Source organism: Leptopilina heterotoma, unplaced genomic scaffold, assembly GCF_015476425.1.
Source record: "Leptopilina heterotoma isolate Lh14 unplaced genomic scaffold, ASM1547642v1 Lhet_300, whole genome shotgun sequence".
NCBI classification, from domain to species: domain Eukaryota; kingdom Metazoa; phylum Arthropoda; class Insecta; order Hymenoptera; family Figitidae; genus Leptopilina; species Leptopilina heterotoma.
In genome coordinates, this window is record NW_025111004.1 from 611,223 (window position 1) to 638,306 (window position 27,084).

The window sequence follows — 27,084 nt, forward strand, 5'->3', positions numbered from 1 at the left end:
AACTGCTTACTTTACATGTAAATTTGAATTTTGATTTTTCTCCCTTTAATTAGTTTATTCTCTAAACACAAATCACTCGGCTGTTCTATAGATTTAAAGAAACAAATTTTTAAGTTTCCTTTCGCGAAGAAACTCTTTTTAATTTACATTCGCAAAATCGACTTTTAGAAGACATTGACGAATAAGATATTTATATTCTATCGCTTTAACAAAGAGCCATGGACAAGAAATTGAGAATTTACACTTAATTCACAAAGCGCACGATACTTTAATGTTAATTAGAAAATATTTGCATTACTTTTTTTTCAATTTGAAAAATTATTCTTTAATATTGATGTATAAAAAATTATGCGGCATATACAATAAACTGTGTTCTGTTATGTAAAATAAAAAACAAAATTACTTCACTGTAACAGTACTGTAACGCACAATTTACAATAAGGAACAGTAACTTTACTTACAATAAAACCATCACAATTTGTAAAAAACTAAATTACTGTTCCAAAAATTTTTTTTAAGGCCGCATATTCAATAAAGTTGTAAAAAACTTCCCTTCAACGGAAAATTTTTTCAACTTATTATGAATAGTGATATATTAAATTAAGAAAAAAATAGAAGTGAAAACAAAAGAGAAAAAGGATAAACAAATGATTCTTTGATAAAAAATCTATTCGCATTATTTTTGAAAAGAATAGCAAACAAGGTACAAAAAAAAGAAAAAAAAATTAACTGAGATGATAAATTTAATTAGAAGCCTTGGCTGTGGCACTAGGGGTTGGTGTATTTGTTGCACAATTATCATCCGATACTACACGTCTGTTTTTCTTTATCCTCTTCCATTCGCCATTCGTGTAATTCATTTGGAAATGTGTCTCGACCAACGTTGGTAATGTTGTTCCATCGGCTTGTGTCACATCCTCAACGTTTTCTGACAACATCACTGTTACAATGTTGCCCAATTTTGGACAAGGATTATCTGAAAAAATTAATAACAATGTAAAAAATAACATTTCTAAAAAGATTCACATAAAATACTGGTTTTAATTAAAATTTTTAATTTAAAACTTTTTTATTTGCTGCAGTGTAACGTTGATGAATTTAACAACATTTATAATCAACAATTGAAAGAAAAAGAATATTTTTCAAGCTAAAGACAATAAAATTTTTTGTTTTCAAATTTTTTTTTAAAGTTATTGATTAAAAAACTGTAAAATATTTGTTATATAAAATTTAAAATAGAAAAATATATTGTTATTTAAAAATTTTTTTATGTCGTTAATTATAAAAGTTGTAAACTTCACTAACGTGCAGTGTAGACACTTATACATTTATTTATAACAAGGAGTGTAAAAATAACTGTGTATAACAAAATTTACCCCTGGAACCTGCCATGAAACCGAGAATAAGGGCTTTTTCTGGTCTTGTAACTTTATTGGCTGTTCTAAACATTTCCTGAGCTTCCAACATTTGTTCCCTCTGAAAAAGACAATAACAAAATTAATTTGACGATACAATTTTAATTTCGCTACATTATTGTTTAAGTAAATAGAAAATAATTCGGTTTCTAAAAAAAATGAAACGAATTGATATATGTATAAAAATTCATTTTAACTTGAATTCTTAAGGAAAAAATAGTGTTTTTTGTTTAAAAACTACTCTATTTAGGAAAAAAATGAAAAAAGACTATTTTGGTAAATCTTTGCTCACCGTAAGGGACAATCCTTTCCTTGTATTCGCCGTGGAACCAGCGGGTTGTGCTGCAGTTTGAATACGAATTTGAGTGACAGTCTGAGCCGGCCTGACTGTTTGCACTCCAATTGGTGCACTCTCGGTGGGAGTTGTTGCTGGAGTTGCAACTGGAAGCGACGAACTAGGCGTAGAAGGTGTCGTAGGTGTAGTAGCTATAAAAAATAGAATAATTTATTATTAATTACAATAATTTATGTATTTTTTTTTAATATTGTAATTTACAAAATTGTATAAAAATAAAAATTTTGTGAATAATTGTATAAATATAATATTTAATCTCTGGAATTTAACAATATTTAATTCATTTTCATATTTTCACCATAAATTCACTAACTAGTGATGAAAAATAATTTTGAATTACTAAGTGATGAATAGTCATTTTTAATTATTACTAATAATTTTTTATTAATAGTGATTATTATTATTTAGACCTCGGATCGACTTTAAGACGCAAAAAAGTCGCTTTAGTCCATTAAACATATAAAAAAGTCTAAAAAGTCATTTATTTAATTTAGAGTTGTCACAAAAACTTTATTTTGTACTTCCCTGGCCTTTTACTGATTTCTAAATTCAATTATTCAAAACTTTAATAATTTTAATAATTAAATATTTAAATAGGTACTTCCTATTTGTTCTTCTACGAGAAATAAAATTTAAAAGAATTTTAATTTAAAACCTTCTGAAATTTAATAATTTTTAAAATTTACAACTATAACCCTTCCAAATTTCAATTATTTTCTACAATTTTCAACTAAACTTCATCTCTAAATCAATTATTCTGAATTATTTTTCGAAATAATCTTTGAAAATAATAGTTTTTCAAATATATACAATTGAAAAATTTCCAAACAATTGAAAGTTGGTAAACTGTTTTAAAAATAATTAGATTTTAGCAAAATATATAAAAAAAAATTTTGAAGAATTTTAGTTATAAATATGAATATGATTTCTCCGATATTTTAATAAGTCTAAAAAAGTAAATTTTTAAAAATTTAACTTTTCTTTGTTCAAAGATAATCGAATCTTAAAAAATTATAATAGAACAATTCTAAGAATTAGATTTTAGAAATATGTATTTCAATGTAATTTTTCGAAAGTAATTGAATTTCTTTAAAGAATTTTTGCATAATTAAAAAAAAAACTAATTAATTTCTTGAAGAAATTTAATTAAAATTTTTGAACATGATTGTTTTTTCCAAAATATTAAAAATAATTCTAAAATATTTGTATGTATTTGAATTTTCAGAAATGTATAATTGAAAATAATTCAATTTTAAAAAATTTGAATGAAAACATTCTAAGAATTACTTTTTCCAAAAATATTTTAATATACAATATTCAATAATTTTTATTTTTAAATTTACACTTAAAGGTTTATCATTAAAATTTTTGAGAATTTAATTATTTTCAAAATATTTGCAATTAAAAAAACAATTAATTTCAATTAAATTTTAAAAAACTCTTTAAAAAATGATTCAAAAATAATTTTTTTAAGATTTTTCCAAATATTTTTCACACAAAATCAAAATAAGTTGCATTTCATACTAAGAATGTGGTATTTTGTTAAAATATTTGTGAAAAACAGTCCAGAAAGTTGGAATTTTTGAAAATAAAAGTAGAAAAATGTTGGAAAAGGTCATAAAATCCGAGTCCACGATATTATGAAATATTGTTTTAATTGAATCTTACGAGTTTGCGGCGTAACTGCTGCAGTGACACCAGTTGGAGTGCTTGGCGTGACATAAGGTTGTGGCACTGTTGGCGTTATGACGGTCGTTGTGGGTGGATTTATTGGCGTAAGACCCTGAGCGTATTCTGGAGTTGCCGATGTTTCCGTGGCCGTTGCTGCCGATGCAGCTGCAGCAGCGGCCGCAGCCTGCGCCTCTGCCACCTTCTTCTGCTGCTCCTCCAACTCCATCATCTTCTTTCGTTTCTTGGCTTGTGCATAGCCTAAAGGTTGCTCGTTAATATCCAACAGTTTAATTCCACCGTCTTTGCGAATACGACTATTGATTGGAGTTCTATTCGCAATAGCCGGGCTCGTATGCGAGGGCGATCGAAATCCACTCGTTGGAACTTGACTCGGAATACCTTTCAAAGGAGCTGTAATGAAATATGTCAATGAGAATCTACAGTTGACAATCAACATTTCTAAATTTGCCATTTTAAATATGCAGACTATTGTTTACTATTGTTTAATATTTTAAATTCTGTATTTTTGCAATTTAGTTTAAGTAAAACTTAATAGAAGTAAATAAAGTAATTCAGTAGAAATAGAACCAAATGAAATAAAAAATGTGGAATTTACTCGTGTCGGTCATTTTTCTCGGCATTCCTCTACTTCGAACGGGAACTGTAGGCGCTGTACTCTTTTTCAAATTACTCGCTGCATCTGTACTTTTTTGCACTAATTCTGCCCTTAATGTTGCACTCTTTGGCTTTCTTTTGAGTGTAAAATGTTTAGTCGGTTGCGGCTGTTGACCAACTACTGAGGTAAGTGCTGTTTTATTGAGATAATGACACTCGAGTGGCAACATGGCTGGATCGTTTTGTTTTTTTAATAATTTACGCAAATCGTTAACCAGTTCCCCGAAAATTGGACGATGTTCATCAAGATCGGTTATATCTGTATTCAAGGAGCCAGTATTCGGAAATGTCTTCATCGCTTCGGATAACATCGATACCCATAATTCGCTGTCCAAGGAAGCCACCTCGATAATCTTTTCCAATTCCACTCGCCACTAAAAGTATTATATAATAATAAAGCGAAACATATTAACACAAATAATACAAAATAATAAAGTAGATTACAAGAGCTATTAAATCATTAAATTTCAGGTTATGATTTTCCACACTTTATTATTTACAAAATTGATGATTAAATGTCAAAATTTGTAATCACTTCTGAAAATTTGATTTATTAAAAAAACAACAAATAAACAGATAAATTTAGAGTTAATTTATGTAAAGAAATTTAATAAACTTATCAACTTGTGGAAATAATTTAAAGTTTATAGTTTGTTTATTACTTTAGCGTACTTTTTATGTCATATACAAAATACTACATTAATATTAATCGTTCTAAAAACATTGACCGTGAAATTAAATAGATGGCGGGTAGAAAGTAGCGCATGTTTGGAGATATTACTATTAGATAAACTGCATAATGCGTTACGACTTATTTAAAAATATAATTAAAAAAAATAAATAATAGTGGATAATTCAAAAATTAATCTAGAAAACATAAGGAGAAGAATTGTTATTACCTCTTCAACATTGCGTCTTGGTATGTGAAAGAAAGATAGAAGTAATTTAAGTTTCACTTGTGTTTGTAAGTCTGGAAAACAATCTTTTATGTTCCTTAAAACTTCGGCATTCAACTGAGAACAAATTGAACTGCCAGTCCAGCTATCGTTTGACGTTCCAAGCTTATTATGAAGCCACAACGAAGTATCACTATCCCTCACATTCGCCATATTGGAATCAAATGAATTCCCAAATTGCCGCACTTTAATGATGAGCGCTACTGTCATTTTCCTCTGTCGATAACTAAATTATTTACTCTTCACTGTTTTATCGATCATGGCTCTTTAAATCCTTGTTGACAAATGTGAGTTCAGTTCTAATATTTTTCATATTTTTCTGCATAAATAACATAGAAATTAACTTAATTTATCATTTCAGTTGAATTCCATATTACCAAATTTCTCAACAATGGTTCTACTGAAACCATTCTTCGTGCAAATTGCGCGTAAAGTTGATCTTTGCCTAAAAAGTGAGGTTATCTTCCGACAATGTTCAAGCATTTCATCAATAAATAAACAAATAAGTGAAAAACAAGAATCTCCTCGAATTACTTTTGTTCCAAAAGAAATTGATGACAATTTGCCGGAGAGAACGGAAATAAATTCCTTTTTTAAAATTAATAGAGACAATTTTTACGATGATGATTATTTACATGGCTTTGAAGTAAAACTACCAAAAGCTTTAGATGAAAACACAGAAGATGTATCACACCTCAGCACTGAAACAGGAGCTAGTTTTAATATTGCAAGTTTTGCCGACAAATCAAAAACAGTTCAAGAATTAACGAAACTTGGTGTTGAATTATGGAAATTCGATAAGCACCTCGAAATTGTAAAAATGATTGTCAATCTTAATTTCGATAAAGATGTTAAACCTTACATTCAATTTTTGCACGACACCGGTTTACCGGTTCATCAATTTGGTCCATTTATAACAAAATTTCCAAAAATTTTCCAAGAAGATTTAGACGATCTACATACAAGAATACGTTATTTGAGAGCACATAATTATAAGCCGTCTATGATTGCCACAATATTGGAAAAACATCCTTTATGGCTCTCATACACTACTCAAGAAATTGACTCAAAACTTGGATATTTTCAAAATGAATTTAAATTAAAGGCAAATAATGTTCGATTGCTTACATTAAAATTGCCAAAGCTGATTAGTTACGATAAAATGGTTCTTGAAAAGAAAACATTTGCCTTTAAAAAAGAATTTGGCTTTGAACCAGAACAAGCAGCATTAATATTGTTATCTAGTCCTCGTTTATGGACAAAGTGTACGTAGTTCTCAAAGTATTTTTAATTTTGATATTTTAATATTCTGTAATGCTTATTTAGAATTAAGTTTTTTTCATTCTCAATATTAAAATTTAATGAAAAATATTAATTTTTTCAGGTTTAAAAAATTTGAGGAATAGTTTTGATTATGCACACAATACTATGTGTTTGAGTCACGAAATTCTTTCTCTGCAGCCATGTATATTAAATTGCAGAAAAAGTAGACTCGAGGCACGACATCAATTTTTGGTTCATATCAAAAAAGCACAATACGATCCATTAAAACCATTGTATGTTTCACCAAAAGACATTGTGTCGGGAACGGATTCAGAATTTTGTGCAAATATTGCGAAAACTACAATTCTAACGTATAATGATTTTCTGAAAACTTTATAACTTGTAATGAATTGTTAATTGTATAAAGTGTAAGTATGTGTTAATTTGAATAATATTCTTCTTCAATATACTATTAAACATTATTATATTTCGTAACTTGAATTCTTTTACAAGAATAAAAATTCTTAAACGTACGACAGAAAATGATATACATACAATGTAAATTTATAAATTAAAAATGTACAAATTTATATAAAAGTTGAGAAAAATTGTACATAATATGTACTTTATAGATTGTGGGAAAAAATTTACAGTTGGAAAAATATTTATCAAAGTCGAAATCTCACAAGTTTAAAAGATCTTATTTTTCTTTAGTCAATATTTAACGCTTTCGTTCGTATAATTAGTTATGTAATTAATTAAAATTAATTAAAATCAATTAAAAGTAATTAAAATTAATTAATAATAATTAATATAATAACTAATTAATATTTACTAATAATAGCAATAAAAGTAATAATAATTAGTTATTAATTACATAATTTGAATAATACTTTGAAAAATTTATCTTACGTGGCAAATTAGAAATGTTTCAACTAAATTTTCCTAATTCGATTTTCTTCTCAATTGCTCGAATCGAATGGTAAAGGAATGAATCAAAAAGTCCAGCAACTGTGAAAACGCCTCCAATAATTGCACAGAGATTCGTGGCGAAATGTCCAAATGACTTTGCTGTTTCTGTGTATTTCACCATTAATGGACTTAATTCATAGTTAAAAAATATCCCCGGCATTCCAGAATCTCCTGACATTGGCGATACATGCTTCGAATGACTTGTCACCGAAAATTGATTTGTTGAAAGTAGAGAACCATCCTTTCGGACGAAAGTCGTTGGAATTATTTTTATGTAATAGTAAAACATCATTGCTCCTGCAAAAACAAACAAAAAACTCGTTAAATTGTTATTTTTTGATTTTTTAGAATAGAATTTATATTTTTAAGAGTTAGAAATTTTTATTAAGAATAAAACAGAGTGGCCACATGTCAGTAAAGTCAGGGAAATGACCAGGAAAAAAATTTGTTGTCAGGGAAATTTAGAAAATTGGGATTTTTTTCAACTTATTTTCAGAAATTGCAACTTTTTCGACTTTTTTTCTAAATATTGCAACAAATAAGACATTTTTAGTATAAAATGTAACTTATTTCAATTTTTATAGTGCAAAAAACAACTAAAAAAAATCTTTCAAAAATTATTTTGAATAATTTTTTAAGATAACTAAATTTTTCAAATTTATAGATATAATAAAAATCTCTTTGAATAATTGCAATTTTGTAAAATTTAATTGAAAAGAATTACTTTTTTCAAGTATTCTGTTACAATTTTTAAAAATCAACTTTTGAAGAATTTTAATTGCCAATTTTGAAAATAATTGAATTATCAAAAATTGTTATGAGAAACCTTTAAATGTAAATTTAAAAATGAATAAATTAATGAAAACTAGCTTCTAATTTCTTAAAAATCCATATTTTCAATTATACATTTTCGAAAATTCAAATACCTACAAAAAACAATAACAATAATTTTTAACTAGATGAATGTTTTTTGTGGTTTTTTAATATATTAATTTAAAGAATTTTTAACATTTTGGAGAATAAAATAATGTTTAAAAGTTTTAATTAAAATTCAATTAAGTTCGAAAAATTATATTAAAATATTTTTAAAAACTAATTCTTAAAATTGTTCTTTCATAATTTTTTAAGATTCAATTATGTTCGAACAAAGTAAATAAAAATTTATGGAAATTTACTTCTGTAGACTTATTAAAATTTCGGAGAAATTGTGGTCCTATTTGTAATTAAAACTCTTCAAAAATTTGATTCTTTTTACATAATTATGTTTTTCAAAAATATAAAATCTTTTAATTGCGTATAATTGAAAAACTATTAACTTTCAAAAATTGTTTAGAAATATTTTTAAAAAATTAATTGTGTGAATTTCTTTAATATTATAATTTTTTGAAAATATTGTACCTTAATAACTTAAGAAAAAAACATTCGGACAGGTACAATTTATTATTAAAAATTGAGTATTTACTTTTAAATAATTGGATACTAGAAGAACTTTAGGAAAATTATTTAAAATAATTGATTTAGAGATGAAGTTTAATTGAAAATTGTAAAAAATAATGAAATCAAAAAATGATAAAAAATGTCAGGGAAATTGATAAACTGAAACGTATGTCCACCCTGTAAAAGAATTGAAAATTAAAATTCTTAATAAGTACAATAATATTCTTTTATAATAATAATAATTATAATTTTAATAATAATAAAATACAATATAATAAATAAAAAAAATTAAATAAATTCCTATTAAAAGACAATAAATATTTTGTTTCGAAAAAATGCGAATTTAAAAATTCCCGCCGAGTTTGACATGATACCAATACAAAAATTGGTGATTTTCATTTCTTGTATTGGCTAACATGAATAAAGTCAACATGGCCGCCCGACTGATTAACTAAAAAACGTGTGTTGCATGTGTTAATTAAAGATACTAATTAAAAAAAAGATTATAAACTTCTATTTATTGTACGTATTCTTTAATAGTTCTCTGCAATTTACTCCTTAGATTATTGAAAAAACCGACAAGTGACAATTAAACGCCATTTTCTGTCATTGACATAAATTTCAACTTTTGCGTAAATTTTTTTGTTTACAGAAAAAACCGTAAAAAAAATATTTCATTTCGTTACAAATCTAAATTTAGAATTGCAAAAAAAAGTTTTAAAATTGATCAGTTTTAGTTAATTGTGAATGTTGTTAATTGTTCATTATTGAAATGAGAATTTTTTTCAGGTTATAATGCCGGTCGTTGGTGGTGGTGCTTATCAACAAGGCCCAACTTGTTGGGACAGAATAAAAATGGGATTTACGATGGGATTCTGTGTTGGATTAGCTTCTGGAGCGATATTCGGAGGATTCACTGCCCTGAGGTATTTGGAAATTCTATATTTTTTTGATTATTTAATGTCATGTTTAATATAAAGATTTTTTAATGTGACAACATTTTGTCAAAGTCCAATGTCCGTTAAACGTCCATTCACTAGAGTGATAATTTTAGTAGAAATAAGAAATTATTCTCAAAAGAAAACCCAAAATACTGAAAATCGCTGGATAGTGCTAAAAAAATGAAAAAATATAATGGAAACATAACCTTAAAATAATTAAAAACATGTTTTTTAATATCAGGTCTGGCATGAGGGGAAGGGAATTGGTAAACAACATGGGGAAGATAATGATACAAAGTGGAGGAACATTTGGCACATTTATGGCGATTGGATCTGGCATAAGGTGTTAGTACAGCAAGCAGAATTGTGTATATTTAGCTATAGGAGAAAAAGCAGCATTTTCAATCCATTATGACATTTTTAATAAAAAAAAGAATATTAACACGGAAGACGATCTTACCTTCTGTAGCTGTTATTGTAGTATTATCCAAGTGATTTGTTTTGCCTGGTATATTAATTCCAAAACTTACATGACGTATTACATGCGATAAATTGAATTGTGTTGAAGAATGCGGTGAAACATCGTGTACTATAAAAAAGAATGAAAATTAGTTATTTACAGAAAAAAGAAACAAGTAGGTAAATTTTTATCTTTTTATAATCGGAAGTTTGAAAAAAATTTACCGTGAACGTGATTTACCGAAAAACTGTCGCCTGGCGCAATATGAAAACTACCAGCGACCCTATTCACTTCCATTTTACCGTAAATTTGACAACCTTCTGTAAAAGCGTGTTTCATTTTTTCCACACCTTTTTCGCTTTGACATTGTTCAAATTTCGAAACATCAGAAAATGCCCATTTTTTTCTTCTATACGCATCCTTCACTGCCTCACAAGTATTACAGCATCTGTTTAATTTTCATTTTTTAAATATTCTTTCTTTTTTCTTATTTCTTCTTCAAAGAATTAATAATTTCTAAATAATTATTTCTTTAAATTCAAATTCCATTTTCTTTTAGATCATCTTTTTTTTAACAGGGTGGTCACAAGTTTCAGTTTATCGATTTCCCTGACAAAATTCTTTTTAAAGGAAAATATGAGAGTTTGCGGAAAATGAGTAAAATTTATGAATTTTATAATAATTTCTAAAATTTACAATTATAACCCTTCCTGAATTCAATTATTTTCTACAATTTTCAACTAAACTTCATCTCTAAATCAATTATTTTAAATAATTTTCCTAAAGTTCTTCTAAAATCCAATTATTCAAATACAAAAACTCAATTTTTTATAATAAAATTGTACCTGTCCGAATGTTTTTTTCTTAAGTTATTAAAATATGATATTTGCAAAAAATTATAAAAAAGAAATTCTTAGAAATGATTTTTTAAAAATATTTTAAAATAATTTTTGAAAGATAATAGTTTTTAATGATATATAATTGAAAAATTACCAAACAATTGAAATTTGGTAAAATTTTTGAAGAATATAAATAAAAAGAATCAAATTTTTAAAGAATTTCAATAATAAATTCAAAAATAAATTTTTATTTACTTTGTTCGAAGATAATTGAATCTTCAAAAATTGTAATGTAATTTTTTGAAAAAAATTGAATTTATTAAAAGAATTTTTGTATAATTTAAAAAAACTAATTAATATTTTGATAAATTTATAATTTTAATTAAAAATTTTTAACAAGATTTTTTTTCCATATTGTTAAAAATAATTCTAAAATATTATTTTTTTATTTTTTATTATTTAAATTTAGCTAATTTTCATTGATTTTCATTTTTAAATTTACATTTAAAGATTTTTTTATTAAAATTTCTGATAATTCATTATTATTTTCCATAATTATTTACAATTAAAATTCTTCAAAAGTTGATTTTCAAAAATTGTTACAAAATACTTGAAAAAAATTAATTATTTTTAATTAAATTTTACAAAATTTCAATTATTCAAAGAGATTTTTATTATAATATGAATTTAAATAAAAAAATGGGGATTATATTGTTTAAGATTTTTTTTTGGTAGAATTTTTCAAATGTTTAGAACTTACTTTATATCTGCCGCTTCATCTTCGGCTCCATAACAACTTCCACAAGTTTCCACTGTTGTGTTCTGTATAAATTAAATATTTTTCATTTAATTTTAATGAATTGTGCACAGTTTTTAAGAAATAAAAGAAAAAAAATTGACAACAATTAAAATATTCACTCGTACCTTTTCAGTTGGTTTCTTCTTGACTTCCATAATGTCTGTTATTGGAAAATTAACCATTAGAAATATTTTTTAAAAAGAAGTAATTTTTGATACTTTTTTCAATTATGGGAAAATTTTAAAAAATACAAACCTGTTTTCTTTGGTTCCTCAATAGGTCTACCTTCTAAATTTAATCGTCTTTTATAAATATTATGTTCTATGTGCAAATGCTGCTCACCAGTCGTGTCCATTGCATCTAAAGATAAAACTAAAAAATATTTTCACTTTATTATGCATTTTCTCGATGGGAAAAGAGACATTTTTTAAATATTTCTAATTAAAACATCATTTTATTACTTACGATCACAGGAAATTCTTGGTATGACTATATCGAGATTAATTCTCAAATTTGAACCCTTAGAAGTATCGACAAATAATTCTTCATTAATATTAGGTGTGAGAAAGTCATTAACTTCAGAAATAAATAGTAGCACCATTATTATTGTGCTTATAACTGTCACTGAAAAGAATTAAATTGCCAGTTAGAAAACACGTTGATTGTTTGCCGGTGTTATTTGGCAATTGTTTATCAAACTATTTGTTATTTAATTTATATATTAAAGGGAATAAAAAATAAAAAAAACAATTTCTTAACCTTTAGTTTAATTCAATTTTTGCCACGTGGCTTCATTTTTTCTCTCTAATTACTATTTTTCTAGAAAGAAATATTTTTTTCATTTAAAGACAATTTTTATTTTAAATTATAAGTAGTGAAAAAGAGTAACCATTGGTAAAAGAACAGTTCAAGTTTGACAGAATAATAAATATGTAAATAAAGACTGGAAGTATTTAATTATTGTAAACATAACATGTATATATATATATATATACCGATAGCTCCTCCGGATGTTTTTATTCGTAAACTGTCAAAATCCTCGAGTACTTTGGGATAGGCGTCTAAATATCGTAATTTATCTAAGACATTCATTTTTCTATTTTTATTGTTTATAAAATGTCCTGTTTTTGACAGCTGCAGAGCTGCAGTCACAAATATAACCTATAAAAATGTGTAATTTCGCGTGCGCTTGTAACATGCGCAATTGCTCTTTATGATCAGCGCATGCGTAAATAATTTTATCCGGTTATATGGCGCCACGTTTATTTGTTATTTTAAAACAAAATTTCCATTCGTCTACAAAAAATTTGCATAATTATTTATCTTTCGAATTATTTATTTGAACTATGAAAAGCGCGCGCTAATTCTCGTATGAATGATCTATTCCTTTATTATTAATCAGGGTTGCCACAGGTCAGGGAAATCAGGGATTTTTATTAAAAGTAATGGAAACAATTAAATATTTAGAATTTGTCTCGTAAACTATGAAATTACCATGAAATCTAAAAAAACCTTAAATTTTTTCTATTTCTGACAATAATGTCTTTTAAATAATTTAATTCTTGAAGAACTGCCATAAAGTTAATTACTTCTAAATCATTTAATGAAGTATTCTTTTAAAAATTTTAATTTCAATTCTGTTGAAATTAGTTTTAATTTTGAAAATTTTAACGCAATTCTTTGAAAGAATTCAAATATCAAGATTCTTTTCAGAAATTCAATTATTTTCAAAAATTTGAAAAAAAAATTCTCGTCAACCAACATTTTAATTATTATCTTTATAAATAGCAAAATTCTTCGTCGAAATTCAATTATTTTCTGGAATTTTAATAAAATTCATTGCAAAATTCAATTATTTTCATAAATAATAATATTCATGACAAAAATTCAATTATTTTCAAAGGTAATTAAATTCTTCGCAGAAATTCAATTATTTTCAGAAAATCTAAAAAAAAATCGTCAACATTTTAATTATTTCTATAAATGAATAGCAAAATTTTTCGACAAAATTCAATTATATTCAGGAATGTTAATAAAATTCATTGTATAATTCAATTATTTTCGTTAAGAACAATATTCATCACAAGAATTCAATTATTTTGAAAAATAATAAAATTCTTCGCAGAAATTCAATTATTTTCAAGAAATCCTTCAAATTTCAATTATTATCTTTATAGATGAATAGCAAAATTCAATTATTTTCATAAATAATAGGGGAGCGTAGGGGAATTAGAGCCCCTTAAGGAAAATTATTTAAAAAAACCAACTTATCTTTATAATAATACATTGTTTTAGTCATTTTCTACTCATTTCGTTATTTATCTTTAATTATGTTTCATTAGAAACTTAAAAAGAGAAAGTAAATTGGAAAAAAAAATTTTTCAAAAAAAATACATTTTTTGCCATCACCGGCCATTACCCAATTTGTGGGGTATTGGGAGCTTTCACTTGAAATTTAAAAAATTTTTATTTTTTAGGAATATTTTTTGTTTTCTAATAGAAAAAAGTGTTAAAACTTACAATGAAGCCAAAACTTTAGACTTAGAATAAATTTTTTCCTAAATTATAATTTAATACAAAATTTAAAAAAAAAATTAAATTTTTCATTTTTTCCACCAAAAATTATTTTTTAATTAAAAGTTTGTTCATAAGGTGATATCTTTTACAATTTTCAAAGAAATAACGAAAGCCATAACATAGTAACGAAAATTCTTTGGGCTGACACTAATTCTCTTATTATACCCCACAGAATTTTTACAGGACAAAATTTGAATAAAAAAATAAAAACATAAACAAATTTTATTATTATCTGGATTTTTATACAAGTATACATATCCACACATATTCATATATAATATAATGAAAAAACATAACTAAATAATACGATTTTAACTACTTATGGTGATGTTTAGAAATATTTTGCATTTTACAACGAAAACTCAAAAAATACATTTTCCCTTGTCTTTACTAAAAATTTGTCAAGAATGTGATCGTTTGTTTTGGAATGATATAAACAAAGGTTGTAGAAGATTTTCTAGACATTGCAGCGAATTTGAAGGCTTTTAAGTACGTGAAATTTAAAAGCTCCCATTACTCCACGCTCCCCTAATAGTAGTCATCACAAGATTTCCATTATTTTTAAAAGTAATAAAATTTAATTTTTTAAAAAATTTTTCCTAATTCAATGAATTTTAATATTCTACTATTTTAATAAAATTTTCCAAAAGAATCTAATTATTAAACAAAAATTTTGATAATATTCTACACAAACATTCAATTATGTAGCAAAAAAATAAAAATTTTACAGGAATTCAATTATTTAAAACAGAATTAGGATCAATTTAAATAAAATCAATGTTTTAATATTTGGCATTAGGTAAATTTTTCGCAGTGTTCAATTATGTTTATAAATTTTAATATTCTTTTCAGGGGTTTAATTATTTTCATAAATAGTAAAATCATTCAGAGGAAGCCAATTATTTTTATAAATAACAATATTCTATAGGGGAGAGTGGGGCAAACCGGACCCCCTAACGGTTTTTTGACTCTTGTGACTAAACGAATCAACCGATTTCATTTTTCGATGGCTTGTTTGAAAGATAATTTAATTGCGCAACTTTTTCCCAGAGACACCTATACTTTATCTTTTATTGTTTAGTTGCTGTGTTAACTTAAAAAAAATTTGCAAAAGGTCCGGTTTGCCCCACCCCCTGGGGTAAACCGGACCCCCCATGGGCAAACCGGACCGTTTGGTTTTTTATTTATAATATTGCATTTACATAATCTACAATAATAAAAAACATAAATAATCATGTAAACAATGGTTGTAGTAATGAAAATAATAATATGGGATTGAATTTTAATTAAATAAATATTTTTTTTAATAAAAAAATAAAAATGTTTGTCATTATCAGAGAAACAATATTAAAGGGTCCAATTCTCATTGGAAGACAATTATTTTTCATTGTAAGTAAATATTTTAATGAAAGAAACATTTTATTTAAAAATAATTTTTATGAAACTTTAATTCAATGGAAATATCCTATGGCCGGTTTGCCCCACAGGCCCATTTTGAGAATAAATGTTTGTCAAAAAGAAACGCTTTGCAAATTCATCAAAGTTTTTGGTGGTAAATATTCCTGAGGTGTGTACCTTCAAAACCTAAGACCTAATATTTGGAAACATTACACGATTTCCTCAGAATTTCCTTAAGAAAAAATTCGAAAAAGTGTAGAAAAAAACTAAAAAAAAAACTTTTGCTCCCTTCGTCGCACAAACGCAAGCTAAAACTGTCAGATTGAAAAAATAAGGTATACTAAACTTGGTTGTCTAAATTTGTAAACAACACTTTTTCCAATTTCGACATTTCGGAAATATTGAGGGGGGTCCGGTTTACCCACCGGTCCGGTTTGCCCCACTCTCCCCTACATCACAAGAATTTAATTATTTTCAAAAGTAATAAAATACAATTATTATTTTTAAAAATTTTAATAAAATTCATTGTAAAATTTCAATTATTTTCAACATTTTTCTTATAATTTAATAATTTGTATAGGTATATCTATTATTTTAATCAAATTTCCCAAATGAATTCAATTGAGGGCTCGGATCGAAGAACCGACGCTTCGCAATGTTCTGTACATTTACAAGCGTCGGTTCTTCGATCCGAGCCCTCAATTATTTAAAAACAATTTTGACAAAATTCTACACGAATATTCAATTATTTTCCATAATAATGAAAATTTCACCGGAATTCAATTATTAAAAATAGAATTTGCATAATTTTTTTTGAAAATATTCTTTAGGGTCAGGAAAAAAGTCAAAATTTTGTCTGGAAATCAGGGAAAAACAAAATTAAATTTTTATGGCAACCCTGTTCTAGTTTTTTGGTCTTTTAGGACCAGTAAAAGTCGAAGAAATGAATAAAAACTCAAGGAATTCGTAACAAATGTTTCATAAACTTTATTCACTCTGTGTATCACTGATTGAAGCGAGATCACATCTCGTATCGATGTACAGGTTGTACAATGTACAAATACGTATTACAATATTTAATTTTTCAAATGTTTTCTTCGTAATTTTTGCATTTTTTGTCTCTTTTTTTTCTTTCTGCTAATATACGGATTTCTTAAAGAAAATCGTGTAATTCGCAAATGTATTGTAAAAATTGTTATTCTATTTTAGAATACTCGCAATTTTTATTGGGGGATGTCCCGCACATAATAATAAAGACTTCACAAGACTTTAAGGCACTATGTGCCAAAAAAAATATAATGTGAATAAAAAGAAATAATATTTATATAGTTTGAAAAAAATAGAAATCTCAAATTAAAAAACTGCTCTTTGAACAGCTAAAATTAAATAAACATTTAAAAACATCTTACAAAATAATTGGACGGCCGTCTAATGCTCTCAACCCGTTTTTTTCTTTTATCTTAAAGAGAAGGAAAAATAATTTTTGGTATAAAAGTAAAGTAAATTTTTTCTTCTTAGTAATTTGAATTTTTTGAATAATTGTTATTTTCGTTTGCTTAAATTTTTAAGAAGAATTTTTATCTCTCTGAATAAGAATTGAAAAATATTTTCTACTTGTGATTACTTATTGTAATAATATCTTTGCGTCATAAACGGGTTGATAAAAAAAGGTACTAACAAACTAACGTAAATGCTACTCTTTAACTCGCTGCTGTCTTGTCACAATAGAAAATAAAAAAAAATTCTGGATCCCTTTTTAAAATTTGAAGCTCTGTAATTATTTTTTCGATTTTAGTATTTTAATAGCTTTTTACGAAACGGATTTCTTTCTCTTCTATGGTATAGTATTTTTGCTTTTGTTCGCAAAAAATGTTGATAATGTAATTTTTCTTTCGTATAAATTTGACGAGACGTAATTACTATCTGGCAGAGATTTTTTCTTGTTATTGTTGTTGTTGGTGAATTAATAAATCCAGTTGACTGGTACCCATTGGTGTTCGGTCGCCAGGGTGTTTAAGGCTTCAATAACTTGTCGGAACGTGTTATCAAAGTCTTCATTCACGATAACTAGATCAATATATTTTTCATAAGCTCTTTGTAAGGCAGCCGATTCTTCCAGAGTCGATTTTAAATCATCTTCCTGTTAAACAAAAATTATAAAATTAGTATTATTTATTAATTAAATAATTTCAATTTTATATCTTACCCAGTGGGCAAAAGAAACATTTATACGTTTCATGAACGTTTCTAAAACATTTCATGTCTGCTAAATTAACATTTTAGAAACTTTTAATGTTCTAGAAACGTTTTTAGAGCATTGAACGTTTTTAAAATGTTAATTTGTCAGACATGAAATTTTTTAGGAGCGATCCTTGAACGTGAATGTATTTTTTGCCCACTGGGTAGTTATCAAATTTTTACTAATAAATCAAAACAAAAAAAACGTACAAGAATAATAAAAGTAAATCTCCCCAGCTTCAAAAATTTGCATCAATTTTTGCAATATTGCAGGGATCACAGTCCGATCACAGTCCCCTTCTTTACCTAATTATCTTTTTTTTATCCCCTTAAATTAATTGTCATTTTTTGTAAGCTAGAAAAATTTTTAGTTTATGCTTGAAGAAAAAATGTTTACTTTTTGCAAACTATGGAAAAATTTTACTATTTTTAAACTTAAAAATCTTTTTATATTATTTCTCAGTCTTTAAACTTGGAAATTTTTTCAGAAAAAGTAACAAATATAAAATAACTTTTCTTCTAAAAAAAATCCAAATTGTTTGTAATTTTTGACAAATTACATTAACTTCAGAATAGATTCTACTAAATTCAAAGTACTTATATTTTACTAATTTTCAATAAAATTTACTACGAATATTGTAAAATTTACTCTGAACATAATGGTTTTTAATAGCAAAATTTACTATTTTAAATGTCAATTTTTTTAATAAAAATATTATACTTTCCTGGAACATTACAATTAGATATTAAATATTCTTATTTTTAGAATAAATTTTACTATTTTTGAAATAAATTTTTCTAATTTTTATAAAAAAAATTGTCTTTGAAAATAGTAAAAGGTATTCTGGAAATAAAAATTTTTAATATTAAATTTTACTATTTTTGAAGGAAATTTTTTCAAGCCTCAAGTTAATTTTACTATTTTTTTTTTAAATTTACTTCGTATATCGTAATATTCATGTAATTTTAAAACAAAAGTAGCGTTGTGATAACAATTTTGTTGAGATACACTTGAGATACATGGTGTACCTGCCGTTCAAAATGAAAATCTTTCACTAGCCTTGGAATCCATTACTAAGTACTTAAACGTAGATTACAACAGTCGAGAACTTGTTAATATATACAGAATTCGAAAAACTATAAATAACACAAATTCAGATTTACCTCCCATCATTGTTGCAAAATTTACTAATCAGAAAATTCGTGATGAAATTATTACCAAACGCAAGAAAACGAATTTCACTTTATCTAATTTGGGCCTGGCTGCCGACAACAACTCAACGGTATATATTAGAGAGACTTTGACTCCTACAAATCGGGCGATTTATTCAGCGGCGCTAAATCTTCGGAGGAATGGAAAATTAAAATATCTATGGATATCCGAGGGGAGAATTTTCTGTAAAAAAGACGAAGGTTTAACGAGGATTTACCTGAACAACATGGAAGCTCTCGACAAACTACAGTAACTGTCAGTAGGATTACAATAGTTTTTTTTCTATTTTTGTATATTCACAACATATCTTATTTAATTTTTATTTACTTCAAAATATTACATAAACTTCCTCCCTTTAACATGAAGTTTGGAGTAATGTTTAAATTGCATTGGTTAACATTATTAATTCTTTATTATTTCTAATCATTATGATTTATTTACTAATTAATCATCAATATACTAATTTTCAAATGTATGTATTATGCTCATTTACACCATTTTTCATCTTTATATCTCAAAAAGTTATTAATTACTACCATTTTTTTATATTCGATATATTTCTCAGAATATTGTTTATTGTAATCATCCACATCATAATCTTAACCTTTTTAATATCAATAAGAATTTGTAATCTAGAAACCTGCAGATACTTTATCTACAATAAAATAATAAATAAAATTGTTATAAAAATCTTATAAGATAATGAAAATATTAAATTTCTGTCATGTGAATGCTCAGTCACTCCCTGCTCATTTCATTGAATTTAATACCTTTTTTAACTCTAAATCATACGATGTCATTGCTGTATCAGAAACTTGGCTGAATTCAAATTTCTCTAATAAATTATTTGATTTACACAATTACAGATTATTTCGTAATGATAGGGAGAGGCGCAGAGGTGGGGGAGTTTGCTTATACGTAAAAAATGATTTTAATTGTTCCTTTGTTTCTTCCAGCTGTGAGGGGCAATATCCAACTGCGGAGTACATTTTTATTAAAATTCAATCTCAATTTGATAACGCTTTAGTTGGCGTGGTATATAAGCCTCCGAATGCATCGTTTGGTAATGACCTTGAAACCCAAATATTCTCGCTAATCTAAGAATTTAATAACATCATAATCATGGGTGACTTTAATTGTAACCTTGATGTACCATCACCTATTAATTACCAATTATTTTACATCAATGGTGTATTCGACAGGTTTGTGTGTTGTTCCTCACAGCTCCACTCACCACTTATGTAATTCTAGCACCAGACTTGACGTAATCTTAGTCAATGATTTAAATAAAGTACTTTCGTTTGGTCAACATGCGGTGACTTTCTTGTCCAGCCACGATTTGATAGATGCTCAGTTTGAATTTGAATGTGACCTATATCAAACAATAAAAAAATCAAATATGATTCGTAGTTTAAATAGGATCACTTAAACAGAATTCCTCGAGCACCTCGCGGCTTATGACTGGCCAAGTGTATATGCAGAGACTGACATAAACTTAAAAGTATTTAAACTCACGGGCTATCTGACTTCTGCTTTTGATAAATTCGCACCATTACATCCGGCAACTCCTAGAAGAAAGTTTTCTCCTTGGATGACCAATGAATTAAGATTGCTCATTAGGGAGAGGAACAGACTTCGTGGAATTGCCAGGAGAACAAAAAACAGTACTGATCATGTTAAATTTAAGAAAATGCGAAATTTGGTAAAAACCAGAATAAGAGATGCTTACAACAAGTATAATTATAACATGATTAAATACAGAAACAAATCTGAAAATATTTGGTGCACCTTAAGAAAGCTTAACCATATTCCAAACAAAAAGAAAAATGCGAATTACTGCTTTCAGGCTAATGATTTTATAGATATTTTTTCTCAAACTCCAATCCTGATTTCTTCCTATACTTCTGCGTCTCTAAATGTCCATTTTGATACTTTTGATGAGAACAATTTTTTCTTTGCAGATATAACAGTTGAGAATCTTATTCAAAGCATAAATAGAATCAAAACAAATGCAACAGGACCTGATTATATTTCAATCAAGATGATAAAATTGGCATTACCAATAATTTTTCCTATTCTTTTACATATTTACAACTACTCGCTTCAGACAGGAGTCTATCCGGGAATATGGAAGATGAGTACAATTCGTCCTATACCAAAAATACAAAATCCTAAAAGCCCAAAAGATTTTAGACCTATCTCCATCCTTTGCACTCTATCTAAACCATTAGAACAATTAGCCTGCGAGCAGATAACTAAATTTTTAAACGTTAAAGAAATGCTTGAGCCTTTGCCATCCGGTTTTCGTAATAAACATAGTACTTGTACTGCAGCTTTGAAATTTACAACAGATATCAAAATTGCGATGGACTCGAAATATATTACCGTAATAGTCTTTTTTGATTTTTCAAACGCATTTCCATCAGTTAACCATAAATTACTTTTAAATAAACTCAAACTTTTTAATATGTCCAAATCTGTACGCACTTGCTTTGGGTCTTATCTTAGTTCTAGATTCCAAAGAGTGGTCGATGAAGATGGTAATTTTTCAGATTGGGATAGGCTGAAATGTGGAGTTCCACAAGGAGCCTCTCTCTTCTTTACTTTTTAATTTATTTTTAAACGACTTGGGAAAACAACTAAAATTTTGTAAATATCATATATGCTGATGATTTTAAGTTTTATCTGTTTGGTCCATTATCAGAGCTCTCAGAACTACTTAAAAACATTCAAACAGATATTGATCACGTTGTGAAATGGGCGAATGATAACGACCTTACTCTCAACTCTGATAAGACTCAGGCCATGGTGGCTACTATGTCTGGTTTTCCTAAGAATGATGTATTGATGTCAACTTCTCCCCTTACAGTGGGGGGAATTCCCATCACATACAAAAATGTAGTTAAAGACCTTGGATAGATCCTTGTCATGGAGCGAACATGTTGCTAATATATCACGCAAAACTTTTATGGTCCTGCAGCAACTCAATAGAAAAAAAGAGTCCCTTTCTACCTCAACACGATTACTGCTAATAAAAGCCCTCGTTCTTCCCTTTTTTGATTATTGCTGTCCCGTATACGATGATTTAACTGATGAACTGAATAACAAATTGGAGAGGGCGTTGAATGCTTGCATTCGTTTTATATTTGGTTTACCTAAACATGAGCATATCACACAATATAGAATCAAATCTGGGCTTCTCAATGTTGCAATGAGAAGACAATATTTTATTGGAAATTTATTATTTAATATTTTCAGTAATAAGATTCCCATTTACTTATACGAATTTTTTGAATTTAAGACTAACTATAAGGAATCTCAACGCAGGCTCCGAGAAAGTAAATCTCCTCTAGCAATACCAAAACATAGAACATGTAAAATGCAAAGATCTTTTATTATAAGAGGAGCAAGATTGTGGAATAAACTGCCAACTTCAATTAGAAATTTATCTACACAATTCGCCTTTAAGAAACATTTTTTTAATTTTCTATTTAAAAATAATAGCATAATATTTTATATTACATATTGGTAAACTATTGATTTTAATATTTTTTTTTCTCAAATAATTGATTGTATGTAAATAACTTAGATATACATATATATACACATACAATAATCAGTTATATTCTTAATATTATTATATAATTGTATTAAAGCAAATGACTTGTAATTTGTACCTTAAAGGGCTCTTCAGCCCTAGGAACATTCTTAATAAATAAAAAAAAATTCTGATTGAAAATTTAAAGACAGTTACGGACTACAAAAAGATAAAAATATTAATAAGTAACAGGAAAAGTTTAACAAAAAAATATTTTGATTTAAAAAAGCTGAAGTTAAAAGAAAAAGTAAAAAATTCTTCAAAATAAATTTTAAGCTCTATAATACAATAGAAGGGTCTGCGGTCTAAACCTGTTAAGCGCCATTTCACAAATTTTTCAGGATGGAGAAAAAACGTTTTCATTTTTACAGTTGTTGTTAATTCTTTTAAATTCAAAGAGTTTTTCGTTCAGTTAGTGGATATCTATGATATTCTAAAGTTTCGATTTTCTAAATTTAAAATTAACGATTGTACGACACTCTAAAGCTATACATATGTTATCAGCAGGGGGGTCCTGCGGTCTAAACCTGTTATGCGCCATGTTCTAATTTGTTTCTTTTTTGAAAGTTAGTGCAATCGTTGGAAGAGTTTGATACTTTTGACAGTTAAATATTAATTAATAAAAAAAAACATTTCCGGGACATTTTAGGATATTATATTTTTACTATTACCAATAATACAAATAAAATAATAAATTCTTTGTACAAAAAGTTTAAAAATATATTAAAATAGAAAAGTAAGTTTTACAAAAGTTTTTCAAAAAAAGCTTTTTTGTCTGCTGGCAGCATGTCTAAAATTTTTCGTATATCTGCTTTTTTTTCTTTCGAGAGTTGGGGTAAACTCAGTTCACGTATAGCCGTTTTGTCGCACGTGTTGCAGGTGTCTACTCGAGGCGAATGAAAACTGAGATTGGGGAAATTTTCTTTGAATATGCGAACGAAATATTCAAGAGATATTTCTTTCTCAGAATTTTTCTGCGTGAATTCATCGAATAACTTTTGGTAAGAGAGATCCGAGCTGAGGTATTCCTTGTTGGAGTCTTTTCGACCATAATGACTGGTGTCTCTTGGAAACAACTTAATAAAATCTACAATCAAGTCACGGTCCGAAGTGGTATACTTGACGTTGTAACGGCCACCGCGTTTGTCTTTCGTAATGTCTTTTCCCAGTTTCGTTTTTTCTCGCAAGACGTCTAATTCTCCTCTGCCAAGTCCAAAAGTGTCTTGAAAAGTACTTTTACAAACAGAAACAGCCGTCCCCTCTTCATCACGGAGTCGGTAAAGGGTTGTAACTTGACGTCGACTAGGCCCCGAAGTTCTCGATCTCTGAGAGTTAACGACATCGATGAGATTAGAAAGATAAGATCGCTGTGAATTTCTATCCAATGACCGATATTGATTGAAGAGAAGCGTCCGTTGTTTATGAGAAAGAACTGAGCAGTTCCATTTACACCTGCATGTCAACTGGAAACGAACATTAATATAATTTTTAAAAAATAATTTTATACGTCTCTTTTCATCGAGAAAAAGTTCCCGATGTCAGTTTCATTAAAAAACTTATTCTAATAAATTAAACTACGAAATGAGGAGCGTCCTCGTTAAAATTTCAAAAGCCACTATTTTTAATCACATTACACTGAAAAAAAGAGAGTTAAAAATTAAGTCCAAAAAGAATAAATTCTATAAAAGTCACATTTTTTCCAAGTTAAAGAAAATAGAGTTAAGAAAACTTGTTAAAAGTTAGTAATGTTTAAAAAAGAAAAATTTATTTATTAAGTTAAATGTTATATAAAGTACGATTAAAACATATCAATAAATTAAATAAATTAACAGAGCGAAGTGTTTTGACAGTTTGAGGTTATGACAGTAAGTTTAGTTAAGGTTTTGGACTTGATAATTAACTCCCAAAATTTAACTCCTAATTTTTACAGTATACAGAGAATTTAAAAATTGCAAGTTGAAAAATTGTCAACAAATTATGTATACAATGCTTACCTTGACAGAAGGCTTTTTCAACGCATGGATTTTCTTCCCCTTTGCCGTAGTGTATTCCTCACCTTTGGAATGACGCCGTCGATTTTTTTCACGTTCGCGCATTTTTCTCCGCTCTCATACAAGCTACAAACAGTTTTAATACATCAAAATGTTCGGAATTACATGTACATTTTAGATCCACTTGCAAAATTTTATTATTGTTTATTGAAAAAGTTTAATTACCTTGTAAAGTCGAGACACGTGGTTTAACTTCGTCTGCTTAAACACAAGCGGACGAAACTGTCGGAAACTGCCGAATATTTTTGAAGATGGCGTCCAACAGAGTTTCGACCAAGACATACACCTCACTTTCTACACAATGAAAACAGGCCTATTGCTCTATTGAACGAACTAACCGAGCAGATGTGAGAAGAAACAGGTTTTCTCCATAGGACGCTATGTGTCGATAACAGGTTTAGACCGCAGATGCCGCTCATAGCGAAACGCGATTTTCAAAAATTAATAGAAAAAAAACTAAACAATATTTTCGAGTTTTCTTTACGGCATATTAACGGCATATTTTAGAACTATCAAAAAATGCAATAAAATCAATTTCGAAAAAAGTGGCGCTTAACAGGTTTAGACCGCAGACCCTTCTTTTTACTTAATTTGAAAATTCCTCTTTTTTTAAACTGAATCCCCATTTTGAAAAATAAAATCCCTTTTTTACCTAAATGAAAAATCACTGTGATCCCTGTATATTGTCGTTTGGTAAATAGAAAATAAATTAATATTAGAAAATAAATGAAAAAACTTTGATTTTTTCATTTTCTGAAAGAAAAATCGAAAACAAAAAAGTTCGTAAGATGAAAAATGTTTTTGCTGTAAAGAAAGAATAGAAATAAAAATATGAATGCTACTTTACATTCTTTAAATGCAGCACTAAAATTAGTAGGGTTTTCTTCTATTTTTAATTTTTATACAATTTTCGATTTCATAGCGTCAATGATAAATAGAAACGTGCGAAAACATACCTCGTACAATGAGGCGAGTGATTCCAAAGTTCTCGCTCTTCTGGAACTGTACCTGATGGAGCTCTGTCGGTCGAACTAATAAAGCCATAATCAAACACAAACGATAATTAAAAGCATTCAACAGATAATAATACAATTCAAAATATAAAAATACACTATTTTTTCTCAAGGGCAATAACGATCTCATAACTATTTTTGAAACAAAAAAAATAAAAATTACATCAAATTTGAAAAGTTACTGTACGTAGAAAACAGGTCACGATATGGAATATTCTATCGATACTTTCAAAGTAAAAAAGAAACATGCATCTAATCGGAATGTACAATATAATGACAATAGCTAGCAAAAAAAAATTTAGGAGCTTTAGATTTCTTCTGCTTAATAATTATTCACAATTAACTAGCTTTTTATTTTTTTATACCTCACAATTCCTTTGGATGTCCCTGAAGTTAGCGTCGACGATCAGCATTAAACACTACTGTTTAAGGTTTTTAGTGATGAAAATTTTACTAATTCAGGGTTGCCACAAATATTTAACTTTATTTTTCCCTGATTTCCAGAAAAAATTTTCACTTTTTCCCTGACCCTAAAGAATATTCTGATTCACTCTAAAAATGATTAGATACTCAAAAAAATGTTGATAGAATAGGTATTATTACAAAACATGAAAAAGGCGATCGCCCCGAGTCTTTGACTTGGAGTGATATTTATGTTTTGTAATAAATTTAAATTACCATAACATTTTTCAAAAAAAAATTAATTATTTACAAAAATCCTAATAAAATCCTTTGCAAGAATTCAATTATTTTTACAAGTAGTAAATTTTCTCAAAAAAATTCAATTACTTAAAAAGAATGTAATAAAATTCGTTGCAATAATTAAATTATTTTCATAAATAATAAATCGATTATTCGGTAATTCATGTTTGAATCGATTTTTATTAAAAAATTCTAGAAGAATTCAATTATTTAAATTAAAAAATAAATAATTTATTGAATAATTGAATGTTTGTTAAAATTGATTTCTCATAAAGAATTTTATGAACAAATTTTTAAATAATTAAATTCTTTTGACAAATTTTAATAAAATTTTTAAGAATAATTAGATTTTTTGAGGAATTCGATTAAAATATTGTATAAAAAATAATTAAAATACTGCGATGAGTTTTATTATTTATGAAAATAGTTAAAATTTTCCCAAGAATTTTATTAAAATTTTTCTAAAATAATTGAATTTCGGAGAAGAATTTTATTATTTATAAAGACAATT

The 27,084-nt window shown here is 27.0% G+C and overlaps 6 protein-coding genes across 12 annotated transcripts in view; 2 read left to right on the forward strand and 4 right to left on the reverse strand.

Annotated features, from left to right (window-relative positions):
* Nucleotides 1-262: 262 nt before the first annotated feature.
* On the reverse strand, nucleotides 263-5,262 carry LOC122504500 (negative elongation factor A). Its single transcript, XM_043615638.1, has 6 exons — nucleotides 5,016-5,262; nucleotides 4,058-4,490; nucleotides 3,439-3,852; nucleotides 1,708-1,901; nucleotides 1,377-1,476; nucleotides 263-976 (listed from the first exon to the last, which is right to left on the reverse strand). The coding sequence occupies exons 1-6, from the start codon at nucleotides 5,223-5,225 to the stop codon at nucleotides 744-746; spliced, it is 1,584 nt and encodes a 527-aa protein (XP_043471573.1). The 5' UTR covers nucleotides 5,226-5,262; the 3' UTR covers nucleotides 263-743.
* LOC122504502 (transcription termination factor 3, mitochondrial) lies at nucleotides 5,258-6,807 on the forward strand. Its single transcript, XM_043615641.1, has 3 exons — nucleotides 5,258-5,359; nucleotides 5,434-6,337; nucleotides 6,457-6,807. Exons 2-3 carry the CDS (start codon nucleotides 5,464-5,466, stop codon nucleotides 6,732-6,734), a joined length of 1,152 nt encoding a protein of 383 aa, XP_043471576.1. The 5' UTR covers nucleotides 5,258-5,359; nucleotides 5,434-5,463; the 3' UTR covers nucleotides 6,735-6,807.
* On the reverse strand, nucleotides 6,803-12,974 carry LOC122504501 (endoplasmic reticulum-Golgi intermediate compartment protein 3). Its single transcript, XM_043615639.1, has 8 exons — nucleotides 12,779-12,974; nucleotides 12,249-12,407; nucleotides 12,039-12,155; nucleotides 11,909-11,943; nucleotides 11,745-11,806; nucleotides 10,370-10,593; nucleotides 10,146-10,274; nucleotides 6,803-7,604 (listed from the first exon to the last, which is right to left on the reverse strand). The coding sequence occupies exons 1-8, from the start codon at nucleotides 12,873-12,875 to the stop codon at nucleotides 7,267-7,269; spliced, it is 1,161 nt and encodes a 386-aa protein (XP_043471574.1). The 5' UTR covers nucleotides 12,876-12,974; the 3' UTR covers nucleotides 6,803-7,266.
* Nucleotides 9,154-10,134, forward strand: LOC122504503 (reactive oxygen species modulator 1). The gene is made up of 3 exons (XM_043615642.1): nucleotides 9,154-9,266; nucleotides 9,534-9,670; nucleotides 9,927-10,134. The coding sequence occupies exons 2-3, from the start codon at nucleotides 9,540-9,542 to the stop codon at nucleotides 10,033-10,035; spliced, it is 240 nt and encodes a 79-aa protein (XP_043471577.1). The 5' UTR covers nucleotides 9,154-9,266; nucleotides 9,534-9,539; the 3' UTR covers nucleotides 10,036-10,134.
* A 3,747-nt stretch (nucleotides 12,975-16,721) lies between the features above and the next one.
* Nucleotides 16,722-27,084, reverse strand: part of LOC122504504 (MAGUK p55 subfamily member 2) — a 53,166-nt gene continuing 42,803 nt past the window's right edge. For 5 of the 6 annotated variants that reach the window (XM_043615644.1, XM_043615643.1, XM_043615646.1 and 2 more), the window contains 2 exons: nucleotides 25,815-25,889; nucleotides 16,722-17,898 (listed from right to left, as the gene is read on the reverse strand). In XM_043615644.1, the coding sequence (XP_043471579.1) occupies nucleotides 17,722-17,898; nucleotides 25,815-25,889 (252 nt within the window). In that variant the 3' untranslated portion in view covers nucleotides 16,722-17,721. The remainder of the gene's footprint in view (nucleotides 17,899-25,814; nucleotides 25,890-27,084) is intronic. The other variant, XM_043615645.1, reaches the window with a different exon arrangement.
* On the reverse strand, nucleotides 22,965-25,483 carry LOC122504505. 2 transcript variants are annotated; one of them, XM_043615649.1, is made up of 3 exons: nucleotides 25,024-25,479; nucleotides 24,802-24,924; nucleotides 22,965-24,270 (listed from the first exon to the last, which is right to left on the reverse strand). In XM_043615649.1, the coding sequence occupies exons 2-3, from the start codon at nucleotides 24,901-24,903 to the stop codon at nucleotides 23,551-23,553; spliced, it is 822 nt and encodes a 273-aa protein (XP_043471584.1). In that variant the 5' UTR covers nucleotides 24,904-24,924; nucleotides 25,024-25,479; the 3' UTR covers nucleotides 22,965-23,550. The 2 variants fall into 2 exon arrangements, with proteins under 2 accessions (XP_043471584.1, XP_043471586.1); XM_043615651.1 differs by having other exon boundaries at nucleotides 24,802-25,483.